The sequence below is a fragment of the Nomascus leucogenys genome, chromosome 2, assembly GCF_006542625.1.
Source record: "Nomascus leucogenys isolate Asia chromosome 2, Asia_NLE_v1, whole genome shotgun sequence".
Taxonomy (NCBI): Eukaryota; Metazoa; Chordata; class Mammalia; order Primates; family Hylobatidae; genus Nomascus; species Nomascus leucogenys.
This window is the reverse complement of record NC_044382.1, coordinates 38,385,922-38,408,108: the sequence shown is the minus strand read 5'-3', so window position 1 is coordinate 38,408,108 and position 22,187 is coordinate 38,385,922. Positions and strand designations below refer to the sequence as shown.

The 22,187-nt window shown below is 49.2% G+C and overlaps 1 protein-coding gene across 1 annotated transcript; it reads right to left on the bottom strand.

Annotated features, from left to right (window-relative positions):
* Positions 1-7,381: 7,381 nt before the first annotated feature.
* On the bottom strand, positions 7,382-21,764 carry HBEGF (heparin binding EGF like growth factor). Its single transcript, XM_003266463.3, has 6 exons — positions 21,419-21,764; positions 21,047-21,220; positions 17,459-17,636; positions 10,423-10,578; positions 9,208-9,298; positions 7,382-8,830 (listed from the first exon to the last, which is right to left on the bottom strand). The coding sequence occupies exons 1-5, from the start codon at positions 21,462-21,464 to the stop codon at positions 9,226-9,228; spliced, it is 627 nt and encodes a 208-aa protein (XP_003266511.1). The 5' UTR covers positions 21,465-21,764; the 3' UTR covers positions 7,382-8,830; positions 9,208-9,225.
* Positions 21,765-22,187: the final 423 nt, after the last annotated feature.

The following is a 22,187-nucleotide window of genomic DNA, read 5'->3' as shown; positions in this document are numbered from 1 at the left end:
TCTTCCCACCTCAGCCTCCCACATAGCTGGGACCACAAGCATGTGCCACCACACCTGGCTAAATTTTTTTCTTTTTAAAAATTATTTGTGGAGATGAGGAGATGAGGTCTCCCCTCGTGCCTCAACCCTGCAAAGTGCTGGGATTACAGGCATGGGTCTCCGTGCTCAGCCTCTTCTACCTCTTTTTTCTCCTCTTTGCATCCCCCTTTCTCGCACTGCCTTCTCGGTAGTCCCCTCCACCCCATATGGACTTAAATAATTCTTGATTTTCATGGCACCTGTGAACTTGCTCCTTCCCCAATTCCTTCCCATTTTAATAGTGCCATCGTATACCCAGTTTCTCAGGCTAGAATCCAAGAAGTCATCCTTGATTACCTTCTTCCCCACAACACATACATTTAATCCACTAGCATGTCTTACAGGTGATTTCTCCAAAACATATCCTGAATCTGACCATTTCCCACCCTCTGCTACCACCTTAATTCTGGCCACCATCACCTCTTGCCTAGATAACTACAAAGTTTTCCTAACTGGTCTTGCTATTTATTTAGTTTTTAAAGATAGGGTTTTGCTATGTGGCCCAGGCTGCTCTGAAATTACTGGGCTCAAGCAATCCTCTGGCCTCAGCCTCCCAAATTGCTGAGATTACAGGCATGCCATCATGCCCAGCTCCTTGTCTTGCTTCTTTCACTTTTGCCCCTTAGAACCTGTTCTCTGCATAGAAGAGTCATATTTCTGAAACATAAATTAAATTATATCATTCTTCTACTCAAAACACTGCATGGGCTTCCAAATTGTTTGTCATGTCCTACAAAGCCCCATATGGTCCTTGCCTTCATCTTCAACCTCTGATGACTGTGCTGCAGCTGCAGGGGCTCCTTTCTGTCCCTCACACATGCTTTGCTTTTTTTTTTTTTTTTTTTTTTGAGACGGAGTTTTGCTCTTGTTGCCCAGGCTGGAGTGCAATGGCGCGATCTCGGCTCACCGCAACCTCCACCTCCCAGGTTCAAGCAATTCTCCTGCCGCAGCCTTCCCAAGTAGCTGGGATTATAGGCATGTGCCACCAAGCCTGGCTAATTTTGTGTTTTTAGGAGAGATGGGGTTTCTCCGTGTGGGTCAGGCTGGTCTCAAACTCCCGACCTCAGGAAATCCACCCACCTCGGCCTCCCAAAGTGCTGGGATTACAGGCATGAGCCACTGCGCCCCGTGTTTGGCTTATTTTTGTCTCAGGGCCTTCATCTGCATGATCCCTTCCTGTCTCGGTTCAGATGGTACCTTCTCAGAGAGAGCTTCCTCAAGGCACCTACATAAATGAATTCTGTCCCCACCTACTCTTGAGCACACCACTGGTATGTGTGTATGTGCGTGTTACTTATTTCTGAAACTGTTCTGTTTATCTATGCATGTATTATTGGTCCATGCCATGTGTTGTCCATGGTTCTTCTCCAGTGACAAGAATAGTACTTGGGGCCAGGCGCAGTGGCTCATGCCTATAATCCCAGCACTTTGAGAGGCTGTGGTGGGAAGATTGCTTGAGGCCAGGAGTTCAGGACCAGCCTGGGCAACATAGTGAGACCCTGTCTCTACAAAAAAATACAAAAATTAGCCGGGTGTAATGGTGTGTGCCTGCAGTTCCAGCTACTCAGGAGGATTGCTTGAGTCCAGGAGGTCGTGGTTACAATGAGCTGTGATCACACCACTGCACTGCACTGCAGCCGGGGTGACAGAGTGAGACCTTGTCTCAGAAAATCAAAACAAAACAAAAAAAGAATAGTTCTTGGCACATTAGCAGTACCCAGTGAATTTTTTGGGTGAATAAATTAATGTCCTTGCTCCAAAATCACTTCTCTTTCTTTTCTCTGTCGAAACGCCCTCTCCTTCAGAGCGTGGATCTCATTCGGAAGGTGATAGGGAGACCTCCACAAACGTTTGCTGAATGAATGAAGCTGAAATGAATTACACCATCAAAGAATACCAGCCTCTTAATGCATAGCTATTCCCAGGAGGATTAGCATTCTCAAACAGGAAGCTTGAATTTCAGGCACTGTTGACAAAGGGAAGAATTTCAGGGCAGCCGAGTTGAAGTGATATTTTTGGACAGAGTTGCTGTTCCATGGCTTCTTATATCCAGAGATACTTATTAAGACCCTTTAGGGCTCCTTTGAAACTGAAGTTGACATTAAAATATGAAACAGTGATTGAAAATGATTGTTTGTTTCTAAGGAAAGAATTGTGGACTGGGAATCAGAAGCCTGGGTTTTAATCCTAGATGTGAGACTACAGTAAGTAATTAGCTCCTTGGACAGGTTGCTTAAGATAACCAACAGTAACTGAGTATCTAGCTCATGCCTAGCCCTGAGCTAGGCACTTTACTCGCACATATAATTTTTATTTTTCTGAGACAGGATTTCACTCCTTTGTCCAGGCTGGAGTGTAGTGTCGCGATCACGGTTCACTGCAGCCTCGACCTCCCAGGCTCAAGCCATCCTCCCACCTCAGTATCCCAAGTAGCTGGGACTTACAGGCGCTTGCCACCAAGCCTGTCTAGCTTTTGTATTTTTTGTAGAGACGGGGTTTCTCCATGTTGCCCAAGCTGGTCTCGAACTCCTGAGCTCAAGCCATTCGCCTGCCTTGGACTTCCAAAGTGCTGGGATTACAGGCATGAGCTACTGTGCCCAGGCACACATATAATTTTTGCAACTCTTTAAGGTAAATATTTTTAGTGTCTCTACTTTGTAGACAGGGAGACAGGTTCAGAGAGGTTAGGTGTCATGTGTGAGGGCACTTCCCTAATAACAGTGGGAGCTGGATTCAGCCACACATTTAGGTCAGTCTGCATTCCTGTTTTCTTCCACTTCCCCCTGACAAGGCCTCTTGGGCCACCTTTCAGGAATCTGTTAACTGGGGGCAACAGAAGAAACTCTTTTTTTTTTTTTTGAGACGGAGTCTTGCTCTGTTGCCCAGGCTGGAGTGCAGTGGCGCAGTCTCGGCTCACTGCAAGCTCCGCCTCCCGGGTTCACGCCATTCTCCTGCCTCAGCCTCTCCGAGTAGCTGGGACTACAGGCGCCCGCCACCACGCCCAGCTAATTTTTTGTATTTTTTAGTAGAGTCGGGGTTTCACCGTGGTCTCGATCTCCTGACCTCGTGATCCGCCCGCCTCGGCCTCCCAAAGTGCTGGGATTACAAGCGTGAGCCGCCGCGCCTGGCCCTCTTTTTTTTTTGAGATAGAGTCTTGCTTTGTCACCCAGACTGGATTGCAGTGGTGAGATCTTGGCTCACTGCAATCTCTGCCGCCCAAATTCAAGTGATTCTCCTGCCTCAGCCTCTCAGGTACCTGGGATTACAGGAGTGCAGCACCACACACGGCTAATTTTTGTATTTTTAGTAGAAACGGGGTTTTACCATGTTGGCCAACCTGGTCTCAAACTCCTGACCTCAAATAGTCTGCCCACCTCAGCCTCCCAAAGTGCTGGGATTATAGGCATGACCCACTGTGTCTGGCCCCAGAAACCCTTGAGCTCTAAGGAGTTGCTCTCTAAGATCTTTTTTCTTTTTTTCTTTTTTTTTTTTTTTTTTTTAAGAGATAGGGTCTTGCTCTGTTGCCTAGGCTGGAGTGCAGCGGTGTGATTAAGCTCACTGCAACCTCAAACTCCTGGGCTCAAAGGATCCTCCCACCTCAGCCTCCCAAGTAGCTAGGACTGCAGGTACATGCCACCACATCAGGCTAATGTTTACATTTTTTTTTTTTTTTTTGTAGAGATGAAGGTCTCACTATATTGCCCAGGCTGGCCTCGAACTCCTGGCCTCAAGTGATTATTCTGCCTCAGCCTTCCAAAGTGCTAGGAATCTAGGTGTGAGCAACTGTGTCCAGCCATTAAGTTCCTGTTAATATTATTTCTCTACCATAGTATTTCTGGATATGGGAAAAGAGAAAACAACTCTGGGACAGAGAACTCATTTAGGAATGTAGCTTGGTGGTTATAGTGAAGGTTTGGAAATTAGGCTTCTCGAGTTTACATTCTGCCTTTGCCACTTTCCTTAGGCCTGCATTTAACATCTCTCAATTGCTTCTCAATTTTCCTCATCTATAACACGGATACAGTAAGTTGTGTTGAGATGTAAATGAGATAGTGCCTGTAAAGTGTGCAGCCCAGTGTGCGATACATACTGAGCATTCCATGAAATGTTAAATGTTTATTAAGCTGATAATGATTATTATGAACACTATAAAAGAAAGTTTCTCAGAGGAGGCTGAAAGGGGAGCCCAGAGAGAAGAGGTGGATGCTTTTTAGTGCTCGGGGAGGGCCAGATTTCTTCTGACAGCCCGTCTTGAGAAATGGCTGCAGGTTCAGAGGCTCCTAGGGCCACAGTATAAACCAAGAAGATGCCCAGAGGGCTCCAGAGGATCTCTGCTGAGGGGAACTCCCATGAGAAACAGGGGCAGAGGAGAGAGCAGTTGGAAGGCAGGAAGCCCTGAGCCTGCAGGAAACATTAGCTGGAGAAACAAAGTGTGCTTGGAAAAGCCCAGCTCAGGACAAGAGCTTGAGACTGAAAGCTTGGAAGCAGGAAAGGGAGCCCCAGGAGAGTTCAAAGTAACTCACTACTCCAGTTATTTCCGATGTCTTTATTATTCTCTCTGATTACCACAGATAATACATTGGTACTTCATAGAACTTTATGCAATGCAAATAGCAAAAGAGTTCCTATTCAAGTTTTTAAAATTTTTTTTTTTTTTTTTAGACAGGGCCTCACTGTCACCCAGGCTGGAGTGCAGTGGTACAATCACAGCTCACTGCAGCCTCAAGGCTCCTCACTGCAGCCTCACTGCAACCTCCTGGGCTCAAGTGATCCTCCTGCCTCAGCTCCCAAGTAGCTGGGATTACAAGCACACACCATCATGCCTGGCTAATTTTTTTTTTTTTTTTGAGATGGAATCTTACTCTGTTGCCCAGGCTGGAGTGCAATGGTACGATCTGGGATCACTGCAAACTTCTGTCTTCCGGGTTCAAGAGATTCTCCTGCCTCAGCCTCCCAAGTAGCTGGGATTACAGGCACCTGTCATCACGCCTGGCTAATTTTTGTGTTTTTAGTAGAGACGGGGTTTCACTATGTTGGCCAGGCTGGTCTCAAACTCCTGACCTCAGGTGATCCACCTGCCTTGGCCTCCCAAAGTGCTGGGATTACAGGTGTGGGCCACCACGCCTGGCCTGGCTAATTTTTTTATTTTTTGTAGAAACAGGGTTTCACCATGTGGCCTTGAACTCCTGGGCTCAAGTGATCCTACTGCCTCTGCCATCCAAAGAGCTGAGATTACAGATGTGACCCACCACAGCCGACCCTAAAAATTCATATTTGGTGAATTTCTGAAAGTGAATACGCTCATGTAGCCTGCATCCCAACCATGGCACAACTTATCAGAACACCAGAAGTCCCTCTCTTCGATCACAATGGGAGTCTTTTTCCTGATTTTTTTCACCACAGTTTTGCCTGTTTTTAAATTTTAAGTAAATGGAATCACACAGTATATGCTTTTTTGTGAGTCTGGCTTCTTTCACTGAGCAATATGTTTTACAACTCATTCCTATTGCTATTTAGTACTTCACTGTATCGATATATCCCCAATTTATTCATTTTTATCATCAAATACTGATGGGTATTTGGATGGTTTCCAGTTTTTAGTTATTGTAAATAATGCTTGGACTACTCTTGTGCATATCTTTTTTTTTTTTTTTGAGAAGGAGTCTCACTCTGTCACCCAGGCTGGAGTGCAATGGCGCGATCTCTGCTCACTGCAACCTCCACCTGCCAGGTTCAAGCAGTTCTCCTGCCTCAGCCTCCAAAGTAGCTGGGACTACAGGCATTTACCACCATGCCTGGCTAAGTTTTTGTATTTTTAATAGAGACGGGGTTTCACCATACTGGCCAGGCTGGTCTCAAACTCCTGACCTCATGATCCACCTGTCTCGGCCACCTAAAGTGCTGGGATTACAGGCGTGAGCCACCGTGCCCAGCCACTTGTGCATATCTTCTGGTGAACATATGCTGTCATTTCTCTTGAATCCCCAGGAGTGGAATTACTCCTGGGGTATGCATATGTTCAGCTTCAATAGTTACTAGTGCCTGAAGTCGTAAAAGGATGTTCCAAGTATATACAAGATCTCTGTGTGGGCTCCTGGCGAAACTTCAGAATATCACAACTCTGCAAGGGAAGAGGATGAGGAAGGGGCAGCCAGTGGCACTTGTCCAATGCTACTGCACTGCCCCTGTCCACTTGGTGGACTGTCCAGTCCACCAGGACACATGACATGCCCTAAATTCTACTTTCATCTTGTCACTACCATCCACATTCCCCAACAGAGACCCCACTCTAATCCAATCACACTTTCAGGGCAGCATTGGATTGCATGTCTGTCCACTTGTTGGCATTGGACTGAATTGTATTTCCTACATTCATTCATCCAGGTAACAAATATTGAGTGCCTACCACTCAATTGCATTGTCTTAGAATCTGGGAGAGGAGCAATGTACACACCCCTACCCTCATGGAGCTAACATTTTCATAGGAGGAGATGGACTATAAACAAATAGGAATATGTTAGTGGTGATAAAGGCTATGGAGAAATATAAAGCAATGTAAGAAGAATAAGAGTAGGATGGGAGAAGGAATCTGCTGTTGTTTAATAGGGTGGTCAGGGAAGGCCTGCAGAGCAGACAAGATCTGAAAGACACGATCACTCTGGCTATTATGCTGAAAATACGTTATATGGAAGCAAGACGGAACTAGAAAGGCAGAGGCCATCACAAAAGTGCAGGCATGAGATGATGCTAAATTTAGATGATGCTAAATTGATGGTAGTGGCAGTGATAAGAAGTGGTTGCATACAGCATATATTCTAAAGGTAGGGCTGAGAAGATTTGCTGATGGATTGGCTGCGGAGCAAGACAGGGGAGTCAAAGACATCTTGTTCTTGCCAGGAGCAATGCCTGCTCATATGTGTAGCATAGGAGTAGATCCTGAGTCCAGGGCCTGTTGACTGAATGGGTGGATATCTTCCCTGATTATAGCAGTTAAACATGCTGTGTGAAAGATCTGTTCTTTCTTATCTCAGAGATAGCATGGTATAAGTACTAAGACAAAATAATTGGAGCCAGACTACTAGTCCCAGCTCTGTCATTTACTAGCTGTGTATCCTCAGGCAAGTTACACAACCACTTTGAGCCTCAGTTTCCCCTTCTGGAAAAATGGGACAGTAATAGTACTTGCATCACAGAATTGTTGTGGTATACATAAATAGGCCTGGTATAGAGCCTACCACCAAGTCAGGGCTTAGGAAATAACTAAGTTAAACCAGTTCCCAGTTAAAACAAACAGACAAAAGCCTATGGAATAAGGGTTATCTTTATTTGGATTGCAAAGTATAAATATGAACCAGGTTTGGAAATACAAGTTGTAACAGTTCAGAAATGGCACCAGAAACTTCCAGAAAGGACCATGACAGCATACCTTCATCGTTTTGGTGAGGTGGGTGGGATTATACAAAGCCTTCCCCACCTCCAACCTTCTCAGTAGCAATTGGCAGGTAATCAGTTACCAAGAACAGTCAGCTCCAATGTTCCCTGTTCCTTCTCAGCCTTTTGCTTTGCTAATACCTTCTCCAGACTGTCCTCTGCTGCACTGACCCCTGCATGGAGTAGCACCAGAAGAATGGCAGGAGTTAGAGAAATGTCTTGACACAAGGGAAAGTGAGTTCCCACGCTGTGGGCCTGGGGCCATGGGGGTGACGGACCAGGAAAGCTACAGGCACGGAAGCCCAACCTCTTCTGAGACTTGGCAGGGAGAGGACACAGGGAGACACTGATATCTGTTACACTTTGACATCAGCACCTTGGGCTTTCAAAACACAAATGGTAGACAAAATCGCCTAGGCAAGACTGCAGTCCAACTCATAGAGTGGCTCTGACCAAGTTAACCCCTACATCCTGACCATACAGAGCTCCCGCAGTGGCACTCTGACCACGGAAGATCTGCAGAAATGTAGACAGACAATAAATTACTACAGATGGGTCACAGAACCATCCCAGCTTTGTGGCAAGGGTGGGTGGCACTGAGCCAGATTGTGGGGATGAGGAGTGGAGGGCCAGGAAATTGCCAAAGTAACAGTCTAGGCACTTGAAATATTATTGTTAGATTGTTAAAAACTAAATAAATTAACATACATAGAATAAAATAAATATATAATTTAAGAGGCATTTACAAACAACAACAACAAAAATAGTTGTTATTTTTCCATCTGGGTAGAAGTCCCAAAATTCAGTTCTCAGGCTTGTGGTATTTCACAGTTAACTCATCAAATCCAGCGCTGGAGGGTCCCAATGGCAGATCCCTTGGTGGTACTTGAGTACATGGCTTCTCAATCTTTGTTGCTTTCTTCCAGTTCACAAATCTTTCCTTCTTGCTCTTTCTTCTTCTTCTTCTTCCTTTTTTTTTTTTTTTTCAGTCAAAGATCCTGGAGCATATGGAATTTAACCGGCACTCTAATCCAGAAGATAAGTGTTTAAACAAACTTATGAGGGGAAGTGGGGTTTGGTGGAGGGGAATCAGAAGGGCATGAAGGTCCCTTGCTTTTGCTTTCTTCTTACCCAGATACCATCGGACATACTCTGTTTGGCACTTGAAGGCTCTGGTATTTTGGCAAAGCAATTATGGGAGGCCCAATCCTAGACGGCGACTGGGGACGAAGGAGTCTTTGCGGCTAGATGTGAAGTCTTTCCCCTCTGCAGTCTGAAATCACCTTGTGTCTTCTCAGAGGTAGCAGTCCCCAGCCGATTCCTAAAGCACAAAAGGAAGGCCTTTAAAGCCAGGTTCAGTCTAAAGAAGTCTTACGATTTTCCTGGTCCAGTCTTTTTTATTTTTAAACTTTTTGAGACAGGGTTTCACTCTGTCTCCCTGGGGAGGGGAGGGGAAGGGAAGGGAGGGGATGAGGGTGGGAGAAGCTGTCCTCTCAGGCATCTCTCTTAGGTGTCTCTCTAGCAACTTTTACCTTAAGTGAAGCACTGAGTCTTTTTGAAAATAATTCTGCAATGGGATATTAATGTCACAGTAGCCTGGACCCCAATCCCTAGATGAAGAATTCAGCACCCACTGAAGCAGAGCCAGGAAAGGGGACAAAGGATAATCATGTCATGGGGCAAAGGATGGAGCATTACCTTGAGCACAAGTCTCTCTCAGTGGGAATTAGTCATGCCCAACTTCACTTTCTCTTCATTTTCCACATCATAACCTCCTCTCCTATGGTACCTGAGGAAGATAAGTTTTGTGAATAAGCCCTGCCTGCTATGACAAAGTGCAGGTCCAGAGCAGGTCCTTCCAAAGAACTCTGCCATGGTGGTTTCCTCTACTACTTGGAAAAGCCCAGACAGTAGGGCAGCCCAACCTCTGGTCAAAGGCCCAACTGCCCCGAGGAACTCTTGTCTCTAACAGCAGGATGCAATTTACAAAGAGCTTTCACCTCATTTGTGTGATCCTCACAACATCCTTATGAGGTAGATGGACAAAGATTACAATCACTATAAGGTTACAATCCTCAGAAAGACAGTAACTTGTTCCAGGTCTCATGACAGATGAGTTACACTGCTTGAAAACAGGTATAGAGCCGGGCGCAGTGGCTCACACCTGTAATCCCAGCACTTTGGGTGGCCGAGGCGGGTGGATCACGAGGTCAGGAGATCAAGACCATCCTGGCTAACATGGTGAAACCCCGTCTCTACTAAAAAATAGAAAAAATTAGCTGGGCATGGTGGCGGGCGCCTGTAGTCACAACTACTCAGGAGGCTGAGGCAGGAGAATGGCGTGAACCCGGGAGGCGGAATTTGCAGTGAGCCGAGATCACGCCACTGCACTCCAGCCTGGGCGACAGAGTAAGACTCTGTCTCGAGAAAAAGAAAAAAAAAAAAAAAAAAGAAAACAAGCATAGAGTGCTTGGTGGGTCTGCCCCAAGCTAGAGCATACCTGGATTAGAAGCAGGGCCTGAGGTCCAGATGCCTCGGAAGTGGAAGGATATACCACTAGCACCACCCACACCTTGACTACCAAACCACATACTAATGCCATCAAAGAACAGCCAGGAGAAAGAAATGTGTGACAAAGTGACTCCATGAGTGGGGAGCTGGGTCACAGAGGCAGGAAAAGAACTCCTGTGAGGAGCAGAGCCTGCTATGGCCTCGCAAATTTGACCCTGGGCTCTAGACACAGGACTCATGTCATGCCAGAAATACCAGGTTTTTGGAGAATCTACACCCCGGAGCTAGCCCATGATTTGGAAAGATTGAGGTAAGTGCATGTGATCATCAAGGAGAGGGCCCAGGAGGAGGAAGAATGGGAGTGATTTGCAGAAACAGCCTTCAGGGGACCCCAACACTCACCTAAACATGAGAAGCCCCACGATGACCAGCAGACAGACAGATGACAGCACCACAGCCACCACGGCCAGGATGGTTGTGTGGTCATAGGTATATAAGCGATTTTCCACTGGGAGGCTCAGCCCATGACACCTCTCTCCATGGTAACCCGGGTGGCAGCTAGTTCAAGACAGAACAAGGAGGAGACAGAGTTAGTGTTTTGGCCTCTCTTGGCAATGGCCCACCTGCATAAGCCAAACCCCATCCCTCATACCCTCAGCCTGTCAATCCCTGACCACGGTCCCTGCCCATCCTCCATCCTTCTCCTCTAGTAGAAAACTCTTTAAAGCCCCTCTGAAGGCTCTGTAGCATTCCTCCCTCACTTGACACCCTCCCCTTTTCCATTTCCTCTGGTTCTCTGGGCTGAGAATCCTGTTCTAGGCATGGAAAAAGCAAGGGAGGACTTGAAGGCCTCAGCTAGATATGTTCCACGTGTGGCTGATTTATGACATGTGTGTTCAGGCGTTCTGTTTAAGCCACTTATGACGGCTTGGGCACAAGAGCTGGTAGGCTGAATTGAGGGAATTCGTATCACTCCCTCCAGTGAGGCCCCTCAACATTCTGACCTAGAAATAAACCCAGCCTTCCCCATCGTGCTTCCAGCGTCCAGTCCCTCTCCACTGCTGTCCAGCCTATTAATAGGCCCTGTGCCTCTGCCAGGAGTCGTTTTTCTCAAGTTTCCTTCATTTAACTCCAGCTCCCCCTGGGTGCAGGGCCCAACTTGGGAGCTTAACTCTGGCCTTTGGCCTCTGAACGCTGAGCTACCAGGCCTCCTTCATCACAGGACAAACCATACAAATCAAGAAACTTCTTTCTGCCCAGCTGCCCTGCCAGAGCATGGAAGAATGTCAGAAACAATCCCTTGGCTCTTCTCACTCAAGAAATAAATCACATGGCAACTGCCTTTTCTTTTTCTTTTCTTTTTTTTTTTTTTTTGAGACAGAGTCTTGCTCTGTCTCCCAGGCTGGAGTGCAGTGGCGCAATCTTGGCTCACTGAAACCTCTACCTCCCGGATTCAAGTGATTCTCCGGCCTCAGCCTCCCGAGTAGCTGGGATTACAGGTGCCCGCCACCACGCCTAGCTAATTTTTGTAATTTTTTAGTAGAGACGGAGTTTCACCATGTTAGCTAGGCTGGTCTCCAACTCCTGACCTCAGGTGATCCACCCGCCTCTGCCTCCCAGTGAGCAAGGATTACAGGCATGAGCCACTGCACCTGGCTGGCAACTGCCTTTTCTAACACAAAGCATTTCCTTGAAGCTCTTAGAAAGACTTGGACGTTGGCCGGGCGCGGTGGCTCACGCCTGTAATCCCAGCACTTTGGGAGGCCGAGGCGGGTGGATCACAAGGTCAGGAGATCGAGACCACGGTGAAACCCCGTCTCCACTAAAAATACAAAAAATTAGCCGGGCATGGTGGCGGGCACCCGTAGTCCCAGCTACTCGGGAGGCTGAGGCAGGAGAATGGCGTGAACCTGGGAGGCGGAGCTTGCAGTGAGCCAAGATCGCGCCACTGCACTCCAGCCTGGGCGACAGAGCAAGACTCCGTCTCAAAAAAAAAAAAAAAAAAAAGACTCGGACGTGCTTACAGTTGAAGAAGCACATTCACATCCTTTCCTTTATCTGAGCATCCCAGAGATCCTTTGATGTAAGTAGGAGCCCCATTTTACAGAAAGGTGGAGTGGTTTTCCCAAGGTCACACAGCAAGACAGAAACGAAGATGTAGATGTAGACTGTCTGACTCTGAGCTCAGTGTGCTGCCCACTCACACCTGACAACTGCCTACCATCCAGCCAGGGGGCACAGTGGCACTGTCTGCCTGCAGACTTTAGACCACCAGCTGCTGAAGGAAGCACCAAGAACCTGGTGGCCCTCTTTTCTGAGCTGTGCTTTCTCTGGTGCCTCAGAACAAGGAATCCCTTCTTCCTACGGACAGAGCACCAGGGAAGCTCCAAGAGACAGACTTGTCCACAACCAACGGTGGTGGAGGGGCCAGGCTGGGTGGTACTGCATTCTTGCCTTCCTGCCCTGCGCCTCCCCCTGCCCTAGTTCCTCCTGGGTACTTTGAGAAACCACCTCACAGCAGGATAAATGTAGGTCAGGCCCACTATACACACAGCACAGTCCACAGTTCCTTGCTCAGCCTCTCCATGTATCTGTCCCATCAGCCCATGTAGACCTAAAAGCAACCCCTATCCTGCCAGGACATGGAGGACACTTGCACGAGCACCCCTGGAAAATCACTTGCGCACAGCAGTTTACCATTCACAAGCCACTAGCGTTATCTACTAGCTCAACTGAGCCTCCTAACATTCTGGTAGGCAGGTACAACCCCATATTACAGATGGAAAAGCTAAGATTAAGGGTCAGAGAAATTAAGTGATTCACCAAAATTTGCACAACTAGGAAGCAGCAGGGCTAAGACTAGGAACAAGTCTTGGCAGATTCCAAATTCATCATTCCTTCCACTGTGAACAATGCAGAACAGTGCAGGTAACTCCAAGGAAGCATATCTGATAGGCTTCTGGGGGGCAGTCTGACCCTTCTCTCTGACTATGTTATTATTATTTATTACTCATAACTTGAATAATAAAGAATGATAATTAGCAATCATTGAAGGCTTACCATGAGCCAAGTATTTTGTGCTAACTGCTTTACAAGAATTATTTCATTTAAAGCCAGCTCTGTGAAGGAGGAGTTACTAGCCCCATTTTAAAGATGGACCGAGGCTTAGCTTTTGTTAAATACCTCGCCCAAGGTTACAAAGCCAGTGAGTGGTAGAGCCAGGATTCAACAGCAGTCTGGATGACTTCAGAGACTTTGCTTTCCTGGGAGGAGGGAAGCTGAAGTTGAGTCTGTTTTTCACTTCCAGTCCATCATTCAAACTCCACAGGTAGTTACTCAGAAGATAGAAATAAAGTTTGGCCTCAGAGTCCCGCAATTCAGTTACATAATCCCTCCACCCCCACCCTGAGTCAAAAGGATAATAATGTAAACATCCTAATATTACCTACCTCCCCCTCCCTTTGCAGACAACTCCTGGCTTCCCCAGAGAAGGAGGGGGGATGGGTACATTCCAAGCATCCCAGGGTAGGGGCAAAATTTTGTGTCTTGTCCAGAGCCAGCCACCCACCAGACTAGGACACATTCTTCCCACCCATGTCTGTGACCCATTTCAGAACTTGTATTACAACAGATGCAAGAACCCTCTAGGGTCCAGAGACATCTTCCAAACTGGATTTCTCCACCTTTACCCCAGGAGGTGGAGGGGACACGTCTGGATGGAGGAGACTCAGAGTACATGAGTTCCAGACTGGTTCTGCTGCTATTTCTAGCCAGGTAATTTTGGGCAAGTCACGTTACCTTTCTAAACGTTGGTTTCCTCATGTAAAACACAGGGATAAGAAATACCTACTTCACTAGAGTATCGTGAAAAGATAAAATGAGGTAATACAAATGAAAGGGTTTAATAAAGGCCAAGTCCCACATTGTGTGAGTTATTACATAATCAGACTCCAGAGGTTACTGCCCATGGCCTGAGGAATGGGGCACCCAAGTCAGATGGAGCCAAGAGAAGCAGGATCGCCATTCCTTCTCAGCACCTGGGCAGTGAGGCCAAGTAGAGCCCCCCAGCCTGTCTCTCCTCCAGCTCTGAGTCCTCCTCAGCCCAAGTGTCCCCAGGTTTCCTCCAGCCACAGGAAATTCTGCAGCCAATTTCTGGGTCAGCAACTAGTCAAGAATCCCAGGAAACTACCCTTTTTTTTTTTTTTTTTTTTTTTGAGATGGAGTTTTGCTCTTGTTGCCCAGGCTGGAGTGCAATGGCACGATCTTGGCTCACTGCAACTTCCGCCTCCTGGGTTCGAGAGATTCTCCTGCCTCAGCTTCCCTAGTAGCTGAGATTACAGGCGCCTGCCATGACGCCCAGCTAATTTTTGTATTTTTAGTAGAGATGGGGTTTCTGTATGTTGGCCAGGCTGGTCTCGACCTCCTGACCTCAGGCGATCCACCTGCCTCGGCCTCCCAAAGTGCTGGGATTACAGGTGTGAGCCACTGCACCCAGCAGAAACTACTCTTTGAGGGCAACTTTTGGCTGGTGACACAGAAAGGGTTTTCCTGTTCATGGTGGCTGCAGAGGGCTAGTTTAGGATGCCAGCTAGCCTCAGGCTCACCACAGCAGCCTGGACACACTCTGGCTAGTGGTTCCTGGGTCTGGAGTCAAACAAGAGCCACAAAGATCCCCAGATGAAGGTGCACAGATGTCACATTCCCCCAAACCAGGATTTCTGTCTTCTTGCTGCTTTCTGCCCTGAGTAGCAAGGGCAGGAGGCAGTAGGGGGCCAGTCCAGACATGCAATCAACCCCCTGAAAATCTGCTCAGGAAGCGGTGGCTCACGCCTGTAATCCCAGCACTTTGGGAGGCCAAGGCAGGCTGATTACTTGAGGTTAGGAGTTCAAGATCAGCCTGGCCAACATGGTGAAACCCCATCTCCACAAAAATTTAAAAATTAGCCAGATGTGGGGGCATTTGCCTGTAATACCAGCTGCTCAGGAGGCTGAAGCAGGAAAATCACTTTAATCTGGGAGGCAGAGGCTGCAGAGAGCCGAGATTGTGCCACTGCACTCCAGCCTGGGTGACAGAGCGAGATTCCATCTCAAAAAAAAAAAAAAAAAACAGGCTAGGTATGGTGGCTCATGCCTGTAATCCCAGCACTTTGGGAGGCTGAGGTAGGCGGATCCCCTGAGGTCAGGAGTTCAAGACCAGCCTGGCCAACACAGTAAAACTACGTCTCTACTAAAAATATAAAAATTATTAATTGGGCATGGTGGCAGGTGCCTGTAGTCCCAGCCACTTAGGAGGCTGAGGCAGGAGAATTTCTTGAACCCAGGAGGCAGAGGTTGCAGTGAGCCGAGATCGCACCACTGCACCCCAGCATGGGAGACAGAGTGAGTCTCAAAAAAAAAAAAAAAAAAAAAAAAAGAAAGAAAGAAAAGAAAAAAGAAAAAGAAAATTCTGCCCAGGAAGTTAATGTAAAGTTTTCAAATCAGATTGCTGTGCTCTTAGACTAGTAAAAGAATAAGAGACCTCTAGGACAACAGCTGCCCTCTGCCCTCTATAAAATGCTGCTCCAACTCTGTAAGGACAGATACAGGAAAGAAAGATGAAAGACAACACCCAGTGCAGCCTGAGGGCATGAAAAGCATGCTGGACTAGGAGTCAGGTACTGAGACTCTGTCTTATTTCCATCTACTTATTTAGCTATTGACCTCAGGCAAATTACTTCCTATTTTCTGGCTCCAGTTTCACCACCTTTCAAGTAGAGGTACCAAGTCCTGCCTACTCAGCAGAGGGCTTTTGAAAAATCCCAGGAAACTATATCTCTCCAGCTCCTAAAGTAGTGTCTGCCACCAAATAGGAGCTCAACATACTTGGGCTCAACTTATATTATACATAAACACTGAAACTCTGGGACAAAGGAGAGATGACATCATTATAGTTATCACTATCCCTAGGGACCACTGGGAAGGTGGCCTGGGCACCCATATCAGGTTCTCTGGGTTTAGGTGGTCATCCGAGTCCAGCTCTCCAGAAAGGCAGCCTTATAAGGCCTCTCAACCATACAGTGCAAGCCCCAAATCCATCCACCAAAATGCCCAGGACCAATCTGGTATAGACAGATTCCTGACCTCAATCCACCTTGACTACTTGAGTCACCTTCTTTACCCTGTACTAACGATGCCATTTTACAAATTTAAGATGAACATTTCCCGCCCTGTCCCAAGACCTTGGGAAGGATAATATGGGGGCTTTCTATGCCACTCTTAAACAACTTCCTCTAATACCAAGCTCCTGACAAGGATGTTATAGGAAAGGATGCACAAGTGACTGTGGACATGGTGGGGAGTGATGGGTCTGTCTGCCAACTGCCAAATACAGAGCAGCTCTGCTATGTGTGATCAGACAAAACAAGGAAGCTTTAAAAAGCCAAGGGATCTGCACCAATCACCAGTAGAAGGGATGCCAGGCACGCCGCCTTCTTGACAGGCTGGAGGCAGTGTGCACACAACAGTCTCTTGGCCCTGTCCAGAGTCTCCCTGTAAGGCCCCCAGAGCCTGCCTCCCCACAGGGAAGGGAACGGATGTTTGCAGCCTGATGCGAGGTGTTGGCCTCAGGCACAGTGGCAACATTATGCCTGCCAGAGAGCATGGCAGTGCTGTCATCCCTGAGGGGTTGCCAAGGCAGCCGTTTGCTGGGTTTGGCTTAGGAGAGAGGCTAAGGAACCCACAGCCCCTCCGCCCACACACCTACCCAGGGAAGGGGTGATGTTGCCTGACTGGGGGCTGATGCCTACTGGGTCAGGTTCCATTTCCTGTGAACCCTGCACAAAGGAATTGTTCTCCCACACCGTGGCCAAAGGCCAGTACTCTCCATGTCTCCCACCTCCTGGCCCTTGCTGGGGTAAGGAAGAAGAAAGAGAAGCCTCAACCTGCCGCCATGATGATCCCTCTCTGTACAGTCCTGCCATGCCTTACAGTCAATCCACATTTGCACACTCACATGCACATAAACCCAAATACACACATACCTATACAACATGCATCCAAATGCACCTCCTACCTTCCCGCAGGAGCTCTACTCTGCCCAGGAAGCCCACTCTGCCATGTTTCCTACTGGCTTCTCCCTCCCAGAGTAGGGCATCAGGCAAGAATAAAGGGTCTGCCTTCAGGTGCCAGCTGTCCTAGCCACATGCTCATTTCTGGGCAAGCAGGAAATGTCCCCAAGGATTAAAGCACGTCACAAAACCATACCACAGGAAATTGCATCCTATAGGGGGGAGGGGGCTTCCGCTGACTAAAAATATATTTCCCCTCCTCCCAACTTCCGCCCAGAGGTTGAGAAGAAACTGGGTGAAATTATGAATTCAAGGAACAGTGACAACGAGGAACAGCCACGTGGCTGACAAAGTGTGCTGATGAGATTCAGCCCTGGGGAAGGGGCACTTACATGCAGGAGGGAGCCCGGAGCTCCTTCACATATTTGCATTCTCCATGGATGCAGAAGTCCTTGTATTTCCGAAGACATGGGTCCCTCTTCTTCCCTAGCCCCTTGCCTTTCTTCTTTCTTTTCCCATGCTCCTCCTTGCTTGGTGTGGCCAGTGCCTGTGGCTTGGAGGATAAAGTGACTGTAGGAGAAAAGCACCCTGTTAAAGTCTGACTCTTTGGGAAGAAAATCAGAAGAGCATAGTGCTTGAAAGGAGTATATATTCTTTGATCCCACCTGAAGTCAGAGATCTGGGAAGGCCCCTTAGCTCAGTGCCTCCCAAGAGGCAGAAGGAAGAGCAGGAAGATTGGGCAGAACCACCAGAAAGAGGGAAACTCAGTAGGAAGTAGAAGCTGGGGTGAGTCCCAAGGAAGGCATTTCACAGTCTCAGTGTAAGAGCCTCATTCTCAGAATGCTTTTGTTGAGTAACTGGGCAATTCTACCAACCTCACCTCCACCCCAATGTCCACCTTACACCCCCATCCCCTACTCCCCCGCACCCACTTGGTTCTATTTTGGCCTTCAATCAGCCTCATTTCCTGATGCTGTACTCAGTGACCCACTTACAGAAAGACAGTGTCACACACAAAAATTGCTTCTAGAGAAGGTACTTGGAGGTTTTGGGGTTGGAGGGCTCCTAAAATAAGAACAGTGTCCATGTGTTCAGGTGGTCTCTTCTGGGGGACCCCTTAGTACTATGAGCCCAGGGCAGAGCCTGGCTCAGGAACAGCAAGCAGGCCAGCCCTGGTCACGGCCTTGCTTTTTCAACTTCAAGCAAAATATTTAACTTGCACACCCTTTACAGCTCACCCACTTTCTCAAGGATTCATTCATATTTAACCCCCAATGTCCTGTTTATAGCTCTCTGGGTTGGGGGGTACAGGGTGTACAAGGGATAGAAAAATGGAAAGTAAGGAACTGTCCAGAAGGAACTGGAACAATGATGACTCCCCGCTTCTTTCTTTTTTTTTTTTTTTTTTGAGATGGAGTCTTTCTGTGTCCCGCAGGCTGGAGTGCAGTGGTGCGATCTCAGCTCACTGCAAGCTCCGCCTCCCAGGTTCACGCCATTCTCCTGCCTCAGCCTCCCGAGTAGCTGGGACTACAGGCGCCCGCCAACACGCCCGGCTAATTTTTTGTATTTTTAGTAGAGACGGGGTTTCACCGTGTTAGCCAGGATGGTCTCAATCTCCTGACCTCGTGATCTGCCCACCTCGGCCTCCCAAAGTGCTGGGATTACAGGCTTGAGCCACCGCGCCCGGACTTCCCCCCTTCTTTCAATGCTTCAGAGAGACTGGGGGAAAAACAACCTCACCCAGATATCTAGCTGGGATTGACCATGGACTATGCCTATCAGCCCAATCCCACCCTTTTATCCCCCATCAGGAAAAAGGTGTCCATATCCATGGCTACAGCCATGTGTCTTGCAGAAGGGTGAGCATGATACATTAGACTAGAGACTTAGAGTCTCAAGCTAGAGGGACTTCAAAGAATACCATGTGGCCAGGCACGGTGGCTCATGCCTGTAATCCCAACACTTCGGGAGGCTGAGGCAGGTGGATCACCTGAGGTCAGGAGTCGAGACCAGCCTTGCCAACATGGCAAAAATCTCATCATCTCTACAAAAAATACAAAAATTAGCTGGGCGTGGTGGTGTGTGCCTGTAATTGCAGCTACTCGTGAGGCTGAGGCAGGAGAATCACTTGAACCTGGGAGGCAGAGATTGCAGTGAGCTGAGATCGTGCCATCGCATTCCAGCCTGGGTAACAGAGTGAGACTATGTTTAAAAAAAAGAAAAGAAAAAATAAAAAACTCATGGCAGGCAGAGTGACTTACTCAAGGTCATGCAGGATTGGGATTAGAACTGTGGTCTCTGGACTTCACTCCAATATCCTTCCTCACCACACCAAGCTGCCTCACACACCCCCATCTCCTCCCTCTCACAAGTCTGGAGCACCTGAGATGCCAATCCAGGCATGAATGGGCTCTGAAATCCATAGACCCGTGCTCCAATTTCAGCTATATACCGTGGGCGGTCACTTAACTTCTCTGAACCTCAGGTTCTCAGTAAAATGTGGATAGCAAAAGTAACTATCTCAAAAGGTTGCTATAAGTGTTACATTAGCCAGGATAGCATATCAAGTGCCTAGAACACAGTAGGAATTGAATAAATGGTAGCAGTCATTTATTTTAGGTGGTAGGATCCCCAGACCTGAAAAATAGTCCTTGCCCAGCAAAGCCAAGAGAAGGGAAGAGAAGTAGGTGCCAGCAGCCCCATAGTCTTTCATTTCCTCTCATCCAGTCCCAGGCCCCCTCAGAGCTCAGAAGGTGATACAGGTGGTCAGAGGAACCCAGTGACCAGAGCTTCGGGGAGAGCAAGGCAGGGGGGCCAAGCCAGTCAGAAAGGGGAGGGAGAAGGTGGAGGGTGACAGCCAGGCTCCTGCCATGGACAGGGAGCAGTGAGTCAGGTCTGCAGAGGTATGAGGAGCAGCCGAGTGGGTGGGGGGTGGGGATGGGGTGAGTCACAGCCCAGCCCTGCCCAGCCGAGGAGGAGAGGGCTAGGAGAATCCAGGCTGTTCAGGCCATGGGTAACCCCAGAGGGCCACTGGGAGAGGATGAAGTATGGGAGCCCAGGCTCAGTTTTGGAGCATGTGCTTGATTTATACAAAGTAGAGAGAGTATCCAAGGAAAGCTCCTGGGAATGAGGGAGAAGGGCAGCTGAGGAGCAGGTGGAACTAGAACAGGTGGGCATCTGTCCAACCAAATATAGTCATTCCAAGGTACAGTGCTGAGTCCTTGCTCTACCCCAGATAATCTCCTCAGGTCTGGAGGCAGGAGAGCTGGCACGCTCTGGACTCTGCCCTGTACCTGTACTTGGCCACAGCCAAAGAGGCTGGTTGGAGGATCCTACACAGCCCTCCCCATATAGAGTCTCCTCAGGAACGCAAGGTGCTCAGTAAGCTGCAGGTTTCCGGTAGCATTCATAGATATCCAGCATTTTAATACAGCCCCCTAGGGGCTCAGTGCTCACCATTCACAGCCTCATCTAGGGCGGCCAACGGCTCCTCATTCCCCTCTGTTTCCCCAATCTGGAGACAGGTGGATGGAGGAGGCTAACACTGCACACTTTTCTAGAGATGTGCCTGGTCATCTCCCCATCTGTTACCTCTATTTTATATATAATAGTCATTTTATATGGGAATTAGAACTGGCACCCATTTTTACATAGTAGCTCTAGGGAAAGCACCTAAACAATTCCTTGTTCCTATCACCCAGCTTACCTAAGAAGAACGTAACAACCCCAGACAACAAGTCTGTTTCAATTTGCCCCAAAGTACCCAGAAGGGCAGCAACCCAGCAGGTGAGGCAATGACGAGAGAGAGAGTGGGACCTATATTCCAGGATCCCCCAGTGCCCTTCAGGCCGATCAGCTTTTACCCGAGGTTCTCCATGAATACCCTCAACCCACAGTATTGCCCAAACAGCAAGAATCTTGGATCTGCTTATTCTTCAACAGCCCACCGAGGTCCAAGGATGGGGGGCCTCCACACCCACCTCTCAAAAGGTCCAGATCTGCCTCTTGCAAGTCACGGACTTTCCGGTCCCGGCCGCCTCCTAGGGGTAGCAGCTGGTCCGTGGATCCAGTGGGAGGGTCCGGGTTGCTGGTTCCAGCAGCTAGCCCTCTCCGAAGCCGCTCCAGGCTCTCGCCAGTCACCAGTGCCGAGAGAACTGCGGGCGAGGGGCCAGGCCGCATCAGACACCCGCCCAGACCCCCGACCAACACGCACCGATGCCGACGCCCGTCCGCCAGAGCGCAAGGGCCCCACCAAGTGGCCCGTGCCGGGTGCGCTGCGGCGACCTTCCCCCATGCCCCCAGCACAGCGCCCCCATCCCCCAGATCTCCGGGGGCGTCAGCAGCCCTCTTACCTGCAGCCAGAAAGAGCTTCAGCACCACCGACGGCAGCAGCTTCATGGTCCCGCACCGAGAAGAGGCGGCGAGGCACCAATCACTTTCGAAGCGGCGGCCACTGGGCGCTGGCACCGGAGCTGGGCGGCGGAGCTCAGGAGATTCCGCCGGGCGCCGTCTGCCGCCCGCCTCTGCGTGCAAGCCTGGCCGGGACCCGGGCGCAGCTCGCTCTTGTTGTGTCTGTCTTGCTCACTCAGCCCGCCCGCGCCGCCGCCCGACCCCGCGCGCCTAGGTCAGGCCAGCCAACAGCGTGGCCCGCGTAGCTCCTTCGGCCGAATGAGCGCTGCCCGGCTCGCGGCCGGGAATAAGGCTCCGGGAGGCGCCGAAGCTCCGCCCCACCCCCGGCGCCGCCCCCTCCCTCCTCCCGTGCTGGGAAGCTCGCCCGGCTCGCGGCGCCGGCAGCGCAGCCCCCGACCCCGCGGGCGCGACGGAGGACTGGGCAGGAGGAGGGGGCGGCGCTCACATTTTTTGGGACCAGGCCGAGGCAGCCGCGGCCTGATTGTGGGTAGGGCTGCTGACCGGCAGGTGGCGGAGAGCGGTTCCTACCTTTCCCCAAACGCCTGTCGCTCTGCAGCCTTGTGACTGACTGCTGAGCTGAGTTCTGTTCCGGGCCTGGCCTCTTGCTTCATCTCAGCCCCATACCAGGGGTCTCCATCCCTGTCACCCTCTAAGTTCAGAAGCCCACCTTTTGGCCTACCAACACGGCAAGTATCAAATAATAATTAATTC

What these genes read in the sequence shown, in the direction of transcription:
- HBEGF (XM_003266463.3), bottom strand. Translation starts at nt 21,464, where the DNA reads ATGAAGCTGCTGCCGTCGGTGGTGCTGAAGCTCTTTCTGGCTGCAG. An exon ending in GAAGCTCTTTCTGGCTGCAG is followed by an intron (nt 21,221 to 21,418) that starts GTAAGAGGGCTG and finishes CCTCGCCCGCAG; the next exon opens with TTCTCTCGGCACTGGTGACT. An exon ending in CTCCGGGCTCCCTCCTGCAT is followed by an intron (nt 10,579 to 17,458) that starts GTAAGTGCCCCT and finishes GTCTTGAACTAG; the next exon opens with CTGCCACCCGGGTTACCATG.